The sequence below is a fragment of the Anoplopoma fimbria genome, chromosome 23 (genome assembly GCF_027596085.1).
Source record: "Anoplopoma fimbria isolate UVic2021 breed Golden Eagle Sablefish chromosome 23, Afim_UVic_2022, whole genome shotgun sequence".
Classification (NCBI taxonomy): Eukaryota; Metazoa; Chordata; class Actinopteri; order Perciformes; family Anoplopomatidae; genus Anoplopoma; species Anoplopoma fimbria.
The window spans coordinates 6944023-6957231 of record NC_072471.1 but is presented as its reverse complement, the minus strand read 5'-3'; the positions used below and the strand labels follow the sequence as shown (position 1 = coordinate 6957231).

At 38.8% G+C, this 13209-nt stretch overlaps 2 protein-coding genes across 2 annotated transcripts; one reads left to right on the top strand and one right to left on the bottom strand.

The window, feature by feature from the left end:
* The first annotated feature begins 230 nt into the window (after window positions 1-230).
* Window positions 231-2209, top strand: guca1a (guanylate cyclase activator 1A). The gene is made up of 4 exons (XM_054624768.1): window positions 231-428; window positions 1361-1510; window positions 1598-1691; window positions 1939-2209. The coding sequence occupies exons 1-4, from the start codon at window positions 231-233 to the stop codon at window positions 2064-2066; spliced, it is 570 nt and encodes a 189-aa protein (XP_054480743.1). The 3' UTR covers window positions 2067-2209.
* A 1092-nt stretch (window positions 2210-3301) lies between these two features.
* orc5 (origin recognition complex, subunit 5) lies at window positions 3302-12993 on the bottom strand. The gene is made up of 14 exons (XM_054624819.1): window positions 12713-12993; window positions 10800-10892; window positions 9527-9712; window positions 9171-9245; window positions 7998-8109; window positions 7482-7612; window positions 7269-7317; window positions 5992-6082; window positions 5754-5809; window positions 5388-5500; window positions 5143-5190; window positions 4935-5045; window positions 3694-3806; window positions 3302-3579 (listed from the first exon to the last, which is right to left on the bottom strand). Exons 1-14 carry the CDS (start codon window positions 12824-12826, stop codon window positions 3534-3536), a joined length of 1338 nt encoding a protein of 445 aa, XP_054480794.1. The 5' UTR covers window positions 12827-12993; the 3' UTR covers window positions 3302-3533.
* Between the last annotated feature and the right edge of the window lie 216 nt (window positions 12994-13209).

Genomic DNA, 13209 nt, shown 5'->3' with positions numbered 1-13209 from the left:
TTAATCCCAAGGTGGACCCAGAGGGGAGTGCACCGCCTCATCCCCGAACATAGACGGCTACAAAAGGCCCCTGCCATGCTGCCACTCTCACCCTAAGTCCCATTGTTGTGTGACTGTGAAGAGGGATCACCTCCGCTTCACAGTAGACCAATTGGGCCGAGCGGTCAGTGCAGCAGCTGCAAAAACATCCAGCTATTTTAACCAAACACACTCAGGTGTCAGAAAAAAAAATGGGTAACTCAACAGGAAGCACCGTGGACGACCTGCAGTCGGTGGAGATGCACCTCTGGTACAAGAAGTTCATGACCGAGTGCCCCTCGGGTCAGCTCACCCTGCACGAGTTCAAGCAGTTCTTCGGGCTGCGAGGTCTGGACCCGGAGGCCAACGCCTACATAGAGCAGATGTTCCGCACGTTTGACATGAACAAGGTAAGATGCTGCGTTTTCTTTTACCTACAAAGTTTAATTCAGGAGGTTTTATACTTTGACTGCCTAGTCAAGTAGTTTTTAAAAGCTCCATCCTCAGCTGGGGAACTACTTTCGCAAAGGTGCACTATATAGCAGATATATATAGCAGATTTGCCTTTTTCAGGAGCGGTCTTGAAGAGACAGGCGCTAAAACAAAGCGCTGCCACATAGAGTGTGAGTGTGTATATTCAGACTGAGAGTAAGATAAATATAAAGCATGTAAGCATGTTTTATTAGAAACCTAAAACATGAATATGAACCTGCAAATTAGCAGGACATGTCCTCTTATATGATAATCACAATGTGGCAAATTCATTGACACACATTAATCAACCAATTGTTTTAGCTCTAAAACTGATAATAAACACACAAGATGATCTGCCACTTGACTTTTGAAGTGTTTTTCAGGGCTAGACCTAAAGATCCTAACACTTTAACATGCTGCCAAAATTAAAAAAAACATCAGCAACATTCATGTCCACACAATGCAGTGACCTCCCAGCATTAAGTGTCTCTGAACTGGAGACAGGGTCATGGCAGGATGTGTCCATCTGAGAAGCTATATTTAGTCCCCATCTCTTCAGCCCACAAAGGGCAGGGACAATCTCTCTGCATGATTTAAAACGAAGAGATTATCTGACAAATGCTTTGATGCTAAGATTGTTGTTCAGACGGCTTCTAGAGATAATCCTCCATCCTGGCCCGCTTTATTTCACATAGGTGGGGGGTGGGGGGCATCTCTTTCAACTGAGGGACTGATTTATCACTTTGAACGGCTTTAAATAGTCTATTTATAAGCAGAAGGTCATACATGATAGTTAATTAATGTTAGAGACTGCTTTGACAATGAACTCCAGGGTGCACGAGTCTGATATGCCCGCTTGTTTCTCCAGGATGGCTACATCGACTTCCTGGAGTACGTGGCGGCCCTCAGTCTGGTGATGCGAGGAAAGATGGAGCACAAGCTGCGCTGGTATTTCAAACTTTATGACGTAGACGGGAACGGATGCATCGACCGACACGAGCTCCTCAACATCATAAAGGTGCAATAACATCATGCGCGTACACTGGATTTTACAGTCCTGCAGCGTCAACATGGCATATTGATTTTTTTTACTTTGTTCCCGCAGGCCATCCGTGCAATCAATGGGAATGAAAGTCAGGAAATATCTGCTGAGGATTTCACTAACCGCGTGTTTGACAGGATTGATATAAACGGAGACGGTGAGTGTGTTCTGGCACTGTATGGTTAGATTTAGGAGGAAATCAATCATGGTGTTTTGATATTTATCAGCTCCAGTGCTGTCTTGAATCAGAAAAACACAACAAGCACAATGATATTTACTGTAGGTGGCTGTTAAACACATTAAACATCCTTAAATCTTTTTACAAAATGCAACTTTTGCACGTTATTTAAATTGTCCAAGCATGAGTCAGACGATGTTAAATCCAATCTTTCCCCCTCCAACAGGAGAGCTTTCCCTGGAGGAGTTTGTGGCCGGCGCTCGCAGTGATGAAGACTTCATGGAGGTGATGATAAAGAGTCTGGACCTCACCCACATCGTGACGATGATCCACAACAGGAGGCACAGCGTCTAGGATCCAGTCCAGTCACACTACCTCATCCTCATTCATGATTTTAACCCGAGAGCCTCAGTGCATGGCCTCTGATAAAGAGCCCATTTTATAGACTGAGATTTCTATTAAGATGGAATCATATAAGTCCTGAGTGCTGCAGACACTGACACGTCCTATGTGTAATCTCTAAAACAGTGACACATATGCACTTTAAATGCTTTTGGATGACTCAGTCAACCTTTGCAAACTGGGCCACCTTGGCACGAGGGATGATCCCTCATCTGTCCACCGCTGATACCCACAAGAGGTAAAAGAGGGAGATAAAGGAGGAGAGTGGCAATTATATGCGACCAATCCTTTTCTTCCTGAGTTGTGATTAACGTCTATATGCTAATTTGATTAAGTCAAAGGCTGTAAAATACATGAACATGTAAACGTGTCTGAAGAGATTTAGTAATGTGCAGATTCTCAAATGTTTACCTTTAAAAAAAAATGTTTTTAATTTTTTTTTAAGTTTAAAATAAAGTTGAAAGAGAATGTTTCTGGTTGTGTGGCATTTTTGTGTCTGTCATTGGATGAATGTTTTGCTGCTCTAAATACAGATTTAGATTACTTTGTTATGTTCGTTTTCTATGCTAGACTGGTGCCTTGAGTTAAATGTACTGGATATAAAGTGTGCTGCAGGCTTGACACAGAGGCTACAGTGAAAAAAAGTGATGCACCCCTCTTGAATAAATAGTTTATATCACACTCTTTAAGTAGTTGTACAGAGCTCTAAGGACATTTGAAAGTGTTTAATTATGTGCAGTATTTGCCAACAACTAGCTAGTTTAGGTTCAAGGGCTATGGTTAAAGGAGGATGAGTAAACTGGAGCAAACTTACTGTTTTTACACAAGAAGTCTTCATGAAAGCTTGTTAATTGTCTCCATTACAGTGTCAGTGTCCTATGACTTCAGTATTCAGCCTCATACAGCAGAGTAAACAAACGTGACACATCACGGGTAAAAAATATCCTCCCTTTGAGCAAGGACGATGATTCAACTGCACGGTGCCAAGATCGCTCCATGTCAGATAAAAAACGCTAAACCTGCATCATCCTCGTATTATTTTCTCCACATTATTTTCAGCAGGATGAACTTTTTTATAAACCGGTTTATACCTTGTGGTAAAATAGAATAACTCAACTGCTTTGGATGTTTCCTTTAAATACTCAACAAGCTTGAAATAGGCTTTTAACAAAAACAATTATCAAGCTAAATTGCCAATATGGCATTTATTTTATACAAATGCAAATATTTTACGGTCATAAGAGAAAAAAAAAAACTCATTCATCAGCCACAAGGGGGCAGCGACATAATTGGATTAACATTCCTCCACATAATTCCCAACAATAGTCTGAGCTCTTAATTTTGCTCGTCTTTAAATGAATAAATCCCTCTTTTGTCTTGCTGTCACAGTGTGTCGTCTCTCCTTTATTCTCAGCAGGTTCACAGGAAGTCGTAAAGGTAATTGACAATCTCAAAATTCACCGTCCTGGAAGGCAAATCACACAAAACACATTCTCTTTAAAGAAAAACTTGTAAAAACTTAATTTACTTGAATCATTTCTGCTTTCAGTCTCGTGTATTAAAATGCACTGACACACACCTGGAGATGGCACAGATGAAGTCCATAGAAACGGCACATTTGTACTTGGGCGCATCGAGCTGGTCGTCGTGACTGACCTGAGTCAACAGCTGTAAAGTCACCAGAGAGGAGATCTAAATGGAGAAGCGGGAGGGGAAACATGAAATGACCCAATGTTCCAATTATATCAACACAGCTTTTTCATCACTTTGATGCAGAGGCACTAAATTATCGAGATACGGGTCGAGCCTAATTTCCTTAAAACCATTTCATGCTCATGGCCATAAATAGATCGCCATTTGGCCACGGACCCCGAAACTCATGACCATGTGGGAGGAAAACTCTCATCTGAGACACTGTGGTCATTAGGGCTTGATTTAACATGAAATCATGTTCCATTTGCATCTAGAAATGAGAAAAAACCCCAATTTAAAAGCCTCTGTTTATTATAGTGTTCATTTGCTTAACTGGCACATGGGGAAAAAAGCGTGAAATTAAATAAATTTCTATCTTCTGCAGTAGCCAATTTATAGACCTATGAGATTTCTACAGCTAAGTTCGGGAGTCACAATCACGGAGAAAGATTACAAACACTGCAGGACTAAATGAAGGGCAAAATTAAGCCGCCAGAGAGCTCAGTTAAACGAGAAGCATGTTTACCGACAGTTAAAGAGGTTAATTTAACTGATACAGTGTTGGATGGGTACTTTAGTGTTCTGATGACAAACACAACATCTTTATTTCTCCTTTATTACACGAGTCTAGTCTTCAAAGTCTTTCCTCATCAAAGGAATTTAAACTGTCAAAACACACATTGAAATGTTTGCAGTGTTGAATCAAGGCTTTACCAGGAAGTAGTTTGTTAAAGCTGAATGCAACTGGACAAATTGAGATTTTGACCACATAGCCGAAAAGTCAGAGGATCACCAAAGTTACTACAGTTCATCCTAAGGGGGGCATGAATGTCAAGTCACTGGGGGTCGCCAAAGTCAGTAGGATTCATCTTTTGGGAACAATTGATGTCTGTAAAAAAAAATGCATGGCAATCCATCCAAAAATGGTTGAGATATTTCAGTCTGGAACTAAGTGGTGGACAAAGAATGTGACAAAAAAGTTCTGTCAAAGGAATCTGAAGAGCCTCTTTTAGTTGTTTTTTTTGCGAGTGAACTTTTTCTGTGCAGTCTTTTTTATAAAATAAGGTAAAACATTGTGCAGATGTGAAGTGACTAAATGTGACTGAAGCAGCCAACCAACCAACTGACCTGGGAGAAGATGCTGGCAGTGGGAGCGACTCTGCTGTCCACCACACTGTAGAAAATGGCGAGCAGGCGGTCCAGAGGAAACGGCTTTGGCCCCAGAAGATGGTTACTTGTCTAGAAAATATATTAACAGAATATATTGATATTATATTAACAGGATGAATGTAAAGATTAGGATTAAATCTGACCAATATTATGTTAAGACGCTCACCTTTTCATTTTTCTTTAAGAAGTTTGTTTTTCTTATTTTACCGTGATGCTGTTGTGAGAAAACAGAGAATTGATTACTATTCATTTGCATAAATAAAAAAGATTGTATTAGTATGTATCACAAAATACCAATTTGCCTTAAAGGGCTTTACAATCTGTACAAAATACAACATCTATCCTTATATTTAGAAAGGAAAAAAACAACAGAAGCATGGTATAATATCTTATTAGATAAAATTCCTGTACCTTTACAAAGAAGCGCTTATCCGTGCGGGCCGGGTTGTAAGACGCCAGGTAGGCAGCAATCAAAAGGAACTTGGAGTAATAAGGCAGTTCGACATGAGTGTGGGCGGATAAACCTTAGGGGAAATAAATGCAATGAGTCGACTGTACTATGTATCTGGTATACTTTCACATGTTACATCAGATGTTCAGTGCAACCCAAGGGTTTGTTTATTTCTGTTGTGATGCGTTGATGTGCTGTTAAAAATAGATTCACAATTTTCGCATGAATCCAGGGTCACTGCACCCTATCAGCGGTTTTCCAGTTTAACATCTGCTCTGCAATCGCGTTACGTCATTAAGTGCAACACATCCATTGCGTGTTGGTACCTCTCAAGGGTCCGTTCTCCTTCTCCTCCATTTGCTGCATCTGCTCCCACTGAAGACTGAACACAGAAACATAGAAGACATAATGATGAAAACGAACCACAGCATCAGTCATCACGCTTAATCAGGTTGTCCCCCAGAAGGCAGCAAACCAGAAGAATTACTAGAATGAGTCATTACACAAGCAGTGACATAGTTTATTGTAAAAAAAGAAATAAAAAATAATAAAAAGGACACAGACCTGGACACTTCCCGCAGGTAAACAGTCTGCATGGCTTTTTTCAAGTGAGGCTCGATGTTTCTCCACAGCTTGTGTGTGTCCGTCTCTTTCACTGAAGATGCAAAAACAGAGCAGCAATGTTGCAAAAGCCGCATTTATAGCATGTGGTAAGTTCAGGTTTGCTTATAAAGAGAAGGGATGTAATCAGGAAGGCAAGGAAAAACAATGATCAAATAAAATGTTCATTTGAAAGGTGTACACAAGGTTGTCATAGACGCTAATATCCAGATATTTTTGTCCCACAGGGGGAACAAAACAGAGCTACAAGAGCAGTGAATCTAAAACATGTAACTACAACATATGGCTGCAGCAATCTTCTTTTCTTACATTCAATGCTTCTATTTAGGTTTTAAATAAAGCTTTGAATGGGAGTCGTCGTATTTCATGACATCATCACCCTAAGAAAATAATTGATATTTTTGTGATTGTGGTTACATGATTGTAATTCATGGTGCTGTTAGATTGCTGCTTGAGCGCCCGATTTATAAGTTAATGTGTTTCCCTTTCTGTGCCGCAAGGAGAAGAGCAAAATGTTTTTTTAATGCAGAGAAAGTTGTTTATGAAAGGCCTAACATCAACAAATATGGATTGAAGCTTAATATTACCTTGGATAAAAACATGTTCTTTTCAATACATTTTCACTTTTATTACTTAGCAACGCTCTGGATTTATTGGAAATGTTTGGATCACATGAGTTGGAAACAATCATACGCAGCCACCAATGGAATCTAAATCTAAATATAGTATATCTGCAACTGGGCAGAAATACGGATTTAAACATAACAACTAGACACATGAAAAAGAGCTGTGCAGCATTTGAGTGTTCATTTATAATTCAAATGTCAATATTATGAATGGAGCTTCAAACTATTCGGTGCAGCCTAAATACTGTGGCGACTGAGATACTATGCAGGGAATACAAGAACTATCGCCATGTCGCTATGGATGTGTATGTCGGATGTGTAAATAGGCAATTCTTGCCGACACATTTACCACAGCGACTTTATATGGTGATAATATGTAAATGTTTACAGCTTGTTCTGCTTTCCCCTAATTGGCCCCAAAAAAAAATCAATTCATGCAGCTTTGAAGAAATAAATATTAAAAAGTTCAATAGCTTAAGGGCATCAACATGATGAAGAGACTCCTTTAAATGAACACTAATAAAAGGGTAAAATAAGGTAGCTTTAAATATTGATCAGCTGTCAGATGAATGAATACACCTCTTTGTGCTTTACCTTTTCCTTCTGCTAACGGCTCGCAGAACTTTGAAAAGTTGAGGGCAGCCTAGTTGAAAAGAGAAAAACAAAGAAATCAATGATGCGAGACTGAAAGAAAATCAAAACAATGAAAAATCTTTGCTGACGCTTATGAGTGCGAGTGTGTGTGTGTGTGTGTGTGTGTGTGTGTGTGTGTGTGTGTGTGTGTGTGTGTGTGTGTGTGTGTCTGACCAGGTGGCGCAGCTCTCTGAGGTCCCGACAGACCGAGTAAAAGACTCCCAGCAGGATGTTGATGTAGGCCGAGTAAAACTCAGCGGAATATGAAGGATGTCGGTCCTGGGACAAAATCTGCTGCAGCTCACCTTCAAAGAGGTGAATGGACAGAAACACACATACAAAAAAACCCACTGTCAATATTCTCGCACAAAAACGGAAATATTATAAAAATAAAACATCTCTTCTCACATATCAAGTACAATGATTCACTCCCCCCTAAGTGCTGAATTTATACAGTGGTGTTTTTCATAATGCAATATTCCACCACAGTCGCTGCCTTCAGTGTTAGAACAAAATCGCAGGTACAAATCTCACATCTCACACTGCATCTGCCAAGCGTGTGTCACCATTATGCAGTGTGGTGGCTGATTTAGCGCGTGTGTGTGTGTGTGTGTGTGTGTGTGTGTGTGTGTGTGTGTGTGTGTGTGTGTGTGTGTGTGTGTGTGTGTGTGTGTGTGTGAACAATGATACCTTTACTGTAGTCTGGGAAATGGAGCAGAAGGGGCTCGAAACAGCCGGTGTTTGGTCTGAACTTGTCCCAGACGATTTCACTGAGCAGGATGACGGTAATGTTGTCCTCAACCTGAAAAGTAGTAACATTAATATAAACATATAGCAGCGGTTTTGTATAACAAGTGGATTCAGTGAGAGTAGGTCTCCATGGCTACAGACGTGGCTACCAATTCAATTGATGGGTTTTATTTATTTATTTATATCTAGTGTTCTGTGTATTTTATTTTGTGCTCAATGGATAAGTGGAAAAAAAAAAAACATTGTTTAAGCATTTAACATGTGAGGATTTTATGCTTTTCTCTCGTTCTTAACTTAACTAGTTCTTAATTTATTAACTGCATTCTAATGTTACCTTCATATTAAAACTTTTCCTTAAATAAATAAAAAGGAGGGCACCGGTATCTTTGATATTCGCAAAAACCTCCAATTGAGGTACCCTGGGATTATTATGTAGAGACACAACAACACATCCTGATCCAAAAAATGTTTGGCATTCGAAGGGCCTCACCAATCCCGGGAATGATAACAGTGCAGCTATTTTCTTAAATATGTCAATATCTGCATCAGCATGATCTGTGCACATAAGTGTCACTTTTACAGAGAGCGAGAACACACTTTAACCACTGCTTGTGCCTTTTTGCTACTTTAATAAAATACACTATAGCCCCTAGGCTATAAATCTGTAATTTTAATCTATTTGCACAGAGTTCATAATAACAATAATTATAATAATAATAATAATACTACACATAAGAAACACAACAACCCTTCATCACCCTGTCATACTACACATACGTGTTAATCTGTATTCTTATTATCACTTCAGATTCCTGCATGGCAGCACTGAAGCGATATGACATTCCTCTAAAAAACCCACAACCCACCAGAGAACAATTTTCTCTAACAGAAAAAAACACCCAAATATTCACATAAGTCTTCTTGGTGTCTTTAATTAAAATGCTGTAAGTGGTTCCTTCCTAACAGCATTATAAAAGCGCATCAGACACTCAGCTCAAGGTCATTCATTACAAAAGAAGCTCTTCCACTTCCTCTTCATCATCCACACGGTGCAACAACAACAAAGTGACTTGACTTGATAGAAAACACAACGTGCTTGTGGCACTTTCTCACCAATTCCTGAAGACGCAGGAGAGCAGGGAGGAGATTGGCATTGGTGTCTCTCAGAAGCTCGGCTTTTTCCATCACCTGAAAAATACACATTTACATTTGAGCTTATTTTGCAAGACCCATATTTCCAGGATCCAAGATCCTCCTGTGTTGGCTGAAAATAACACAAATTTTCTCAAGGCTAATGCATCCGGAGAGTTGTTTAGCATCTATTTGCATATGTTATCACTACTAATCATACAAACATTAAAAGTGACACATCCAAAGAATAAATCATTTGACGGCCACGGATTACAGTATTTTGGAGTGGAAAGTGAAGTGTGATTTTTGTGGTTGGGCGTAAAGTGCACGACACTCACAATGTATCTCGTCTGCTTGGCGGGAGACTGGGAGCTCTGCTGTCTGTAGACGCGTACGAAGTCAGACAGGGAGGGACTGCGGGGGAGCAGCGAGGCAGCATCGCAGCCGAAGAAGGACAGCAGGACCTGTTCAAACAGCAACGCAACGGAAACACACTCGACACAGCTGACTGTGGCGTGAGGCAGCTGCAGAGAGGAGGAAGGATGAAAGACAGTCAGTTTTTATATCTGTGGAGTTCAATGCACATCTTCACATTGTGTTGGTTCTCTCCTTTGCTTTTTTTGCAAACTGATAAAAAATTGATAGAAATATTTGCTGGTTCCAGCTTCTCAGATGAAAATATTTCATGCTTTTTTGGTCTTATTTAATGTGTTGAATATCTCAAGGTTTTGGACTGTTGATTGGTCAAAAGAAGCACTTTGAAGACCTCACTTTGGCTTCTGGGGAATTGTGAGGAGCTGCAATTTTTTTTAACATTTTAAAGACTTTAGAATTAAGGAAGAAAATAATCTGCAGATTACTTGTTAATGAAACAGTTAGCTGCAGCCTTAGTCTGTTACTTAAGTGTCCACAATGTGAAAACTGTCCGAGGTTTCACCCTATGGCGTTAAAAACAATAAATGAAAATGTATGATACATGACAATTGAAGAGGCCAAACAGCATGTTAAGAAGATACAATTGGCGATGCATACAGCATTATAACTGCAGTTGGCAAGCAAGACTCGCTTTACACATTTTTTGTGGCTGTTTCTTGTATAAAGCGTCTCCCTGAGGGAAAAAGCTGCTAAAAGTGTGGGTGCAAAGAGTGGGAAGGAATCTAAATCAAACACCTCGTGATTCTGTCCATTTAAATCAAGAAGGGAAACGAAAGCCTACGCACACATTCAAAGTACACACACAAAGCTTTTTGAACACTGAGATAGGACATTTTTCTGAAATGCAATAACTTTCGATTAAAAGTCAAATGTAATATTTCCGATTTCTTTCAGCGGTCTGAAGGAGGCTTTGCATGATTGTAGTTGCAGCATCTGTTTAAGGTTTATACAATAACAGCTTAAAGTAGTTAGTGAGTCAAACTCTTTCATGTTAATCAGACACTGACACAAACCTGATTAACAGTTTGTCCCCTAACAAACTTTTGTTGTCTGTCCGCAGTGTAGGGCGAAGATAAGAGTGCAGAACAAATGTGGACCCCCTAAACCGTACATACGCACAAACAAACACAATTCAGCACCAGAGTTCCCTGAACTGAAGGAAAATGTCTCTCTCACCTCAAGTTCCTTCAGTAAAACATGCATCACATGACTCTTCCCTGAAGACCGATGACCATAGATGAAGATAGACGGGTAGCTGAACTGATGAGGCTGTAAAACAAGAACCAATACATTTGTACTCAATAGAATTGTGACATTATGATCAATAACAATTAAAAACAAACATGTTCTCTCAGTTCAATGAATCCAAATATGTATTTGTCAAAAAAGACCCTAAATGGACAGATGTGTCTTATTGAAAGTACATGAATTATTGATCTGTACTGTTGAATCACTATACTGACCATAAAGAAATATAATTTTAACAAGTTGAAAGAGTCTGAAAGATTTTAAATGACCATAGTTATAATAGTTATTCTGTCTGTATATATAATATTTCAGTTATTGTGGATTCTTTACTGTTTTTATTGCTTATTTATAATACTTGTTTTGATCTTGTTTTTTTTACTATGTCTCTTGTTTGCACTATCCTCTATGCTGCTGTAAATCCTGTAAATTTCCCCGTTGCGGGACTAATAAAGGAATATCTTATCTTATCTTAAATGTAAAGTTTTTTTCTGTACTACATTGTGTAGTTTGTGTATTTCTTTATTCGATGAGTGTTATTTCATCTTTTATTATTTTTCTTCCCTGTTTTATTGTACTTTAATTTGCATTTGTCTGAAACTGTTTTGAAACAGCTTGATGACAAGCACTTTGAGTTGCAGTGTGTATGAAAGGGACTATACATAAAAAGTGTATTATTAATATTAATACCACAATTAAACCGACAATTGCTGGTCCCCAAAAGTAGAAAACAGAATGTCTTTTTTAAATGTTGGGTGTGTGTGGTAGATTTTCTTGTCAAATCCAAAGGGTACAGAACAAGAGAGCACTATTAAGTACAGTACCAGTCAAAAGTTTGGACACACCTTCTCATTCAATGGTTTTTCTTTATTTTTTTCTACATTGTAGATTAATATTGAAGACATCCAAACTATGAAGGAACACATATGGAATTATGTGGTAAACAAACAAATGCTCAACAAACCAGAATATGTTTTTAGTTTAGATTCTTCAAAGTAGTTGAATGAGAAGGTGTGTCCAAACTTTGGACTGGTACTGTACTTCCCCAATTTAAGTGAGAACATTCTAGTAAAAAGTATAATCTCTCATTTGAAGTGTCAATAACTATTTTTATTCCAATTTCTAATAATGCCATTGTTTCATTTGTCCAAACATGTCAAAAGTCTGACATGGGCTTAATGGGTAGGCCTACAACATGTTTTCTTTGGAATGAAGACAACAAAAACTATATACAGTACCAGTCAAAAGTTTGGACACACCTTCTCATTCAACTACTTTAAATAATCTAAAATATAAAACATATTCTGGTTTGTTGATCATTTGTTTGTTTACCACATAATTCCATATGTGTTCCTTCATAGTTTGAATGTCTTCAATATTAATCTACAATGTAGAAAAAAAATAAAAATAAAGAAAAAACATTAAATGAGAAGGTGTGTCCAAACTTTTGACTGGTACTGTATATATATATATATATATACTGTATATATATATATACAGTACCATATATATATATATATACAGTACCAGCTGCTACTTTGAAGAATCTAAAATATAAAACATATTCTGGTTTGTTGAGCATTTGTTTGTTTACCACATAATTCCATATGTGTTCCTTCATAGTTTGGATGTCTTCAATAATCTACAATGTAGAGAAAAAAAATAAAAATAAAGAAAAAACATTAAATGAGAAGGTGTATACTGTATATTGTGCTTGCACTTTCTGGAAACCTTAATAGACAATACTTCATATGTGTGTAAGCCAACCCAATACACCATGCTAGGTGAAGCCATCAGCTATTCTTCCACTCTTCTGGTGCTGACACCGGCCTAGCGTGACATACCTGCCCCATGAGCGACAGCAGCATCCCGGCCTGCAGCTCTCTGCAGGGCAGCTGCTCTGAGAGCCTCTGCAGCCTCTCCTCCTCATATCCTGGATGTTGTACCAGCGCTGACATCCCGAGCTTGTGAGGAGGTCAGTGAGCAACGTCAACAAACTATCTCCACCGTGCAGTCACTTATGCATGATGATACACTGTGGATCAGTCCTTAAAAGCAGTGAAAAGATGAGTTAAAAGCAGGAAAAACGCACATGAACAGTGGAGGACGCTCACAGGAGTTTCGCGGGCGCCTTCAGATTACGTCAGATGACGCTTTCGTTTACCAGCCAATCACAAATCACACAGAGGATCATGGGTAATGGAGTTTTAGCTCTAAAAAACTTGTATCCGTCAAATAAAGGGATAAAAGATGCATTTACATACTTTAAAGTTAAACATATAGTACCAGTCAAAAGTTTGGACACACCTTCTCATTCAATGGTTTTTCTTTATTTTTTATT

What these genes read in the sequence shown, in the direction of transcription:
- orc5 (XM_054624819.1), bottom strand. Translation starts at nt 12,826, where the DNA reads ATGTCAGCGCTGGTACAACATCCAGGATATGAGGAGGAGAGGCTGCAG. An exon ending in TGCTGTCGCTCATGGGGCAG is followed by an intron (nt 10,893 to 12,712) that starts GTATGTCACGCT and finishes CTTGTTTTACAG; the next exon opens with CCTCATCAGTTCAGCTACCC. An exon ending in TTTCCCAGACTACAGTAAAG is followed by an intron (nt 7,613 to 7,997) that starts GTATCATTGTTC and finishes ACCTCTTTGAAG; the next exon opens with GTGAGCTGCAGCAGATTTTG.
- guca1a (XM_054624768.1), top strand. Translation starts at nt 231, where the DNA reads ATGGGTAACTCAACAGGAAGCACCGTGGACGACCTGCAGTCGGTGGAG. An exon ending in AGCTCCTCAACATCATAAAG is followed by an intron (nt 1,511 to 1,597) that starts GTGCAATAACAT and finishes TTGTTCCCGCAG; the next exon opens with GCCATCCGTGCAATCAATGG. An exon ending in GATTGATATAAACGGAGACG is followed by an intron (nt 1,692 to 1,938) that starts GTGAGTGTGTTC and finishes CCCCTCCAACAG; the next exon opens with GAGAGCTTTCCCTGGAGGAG.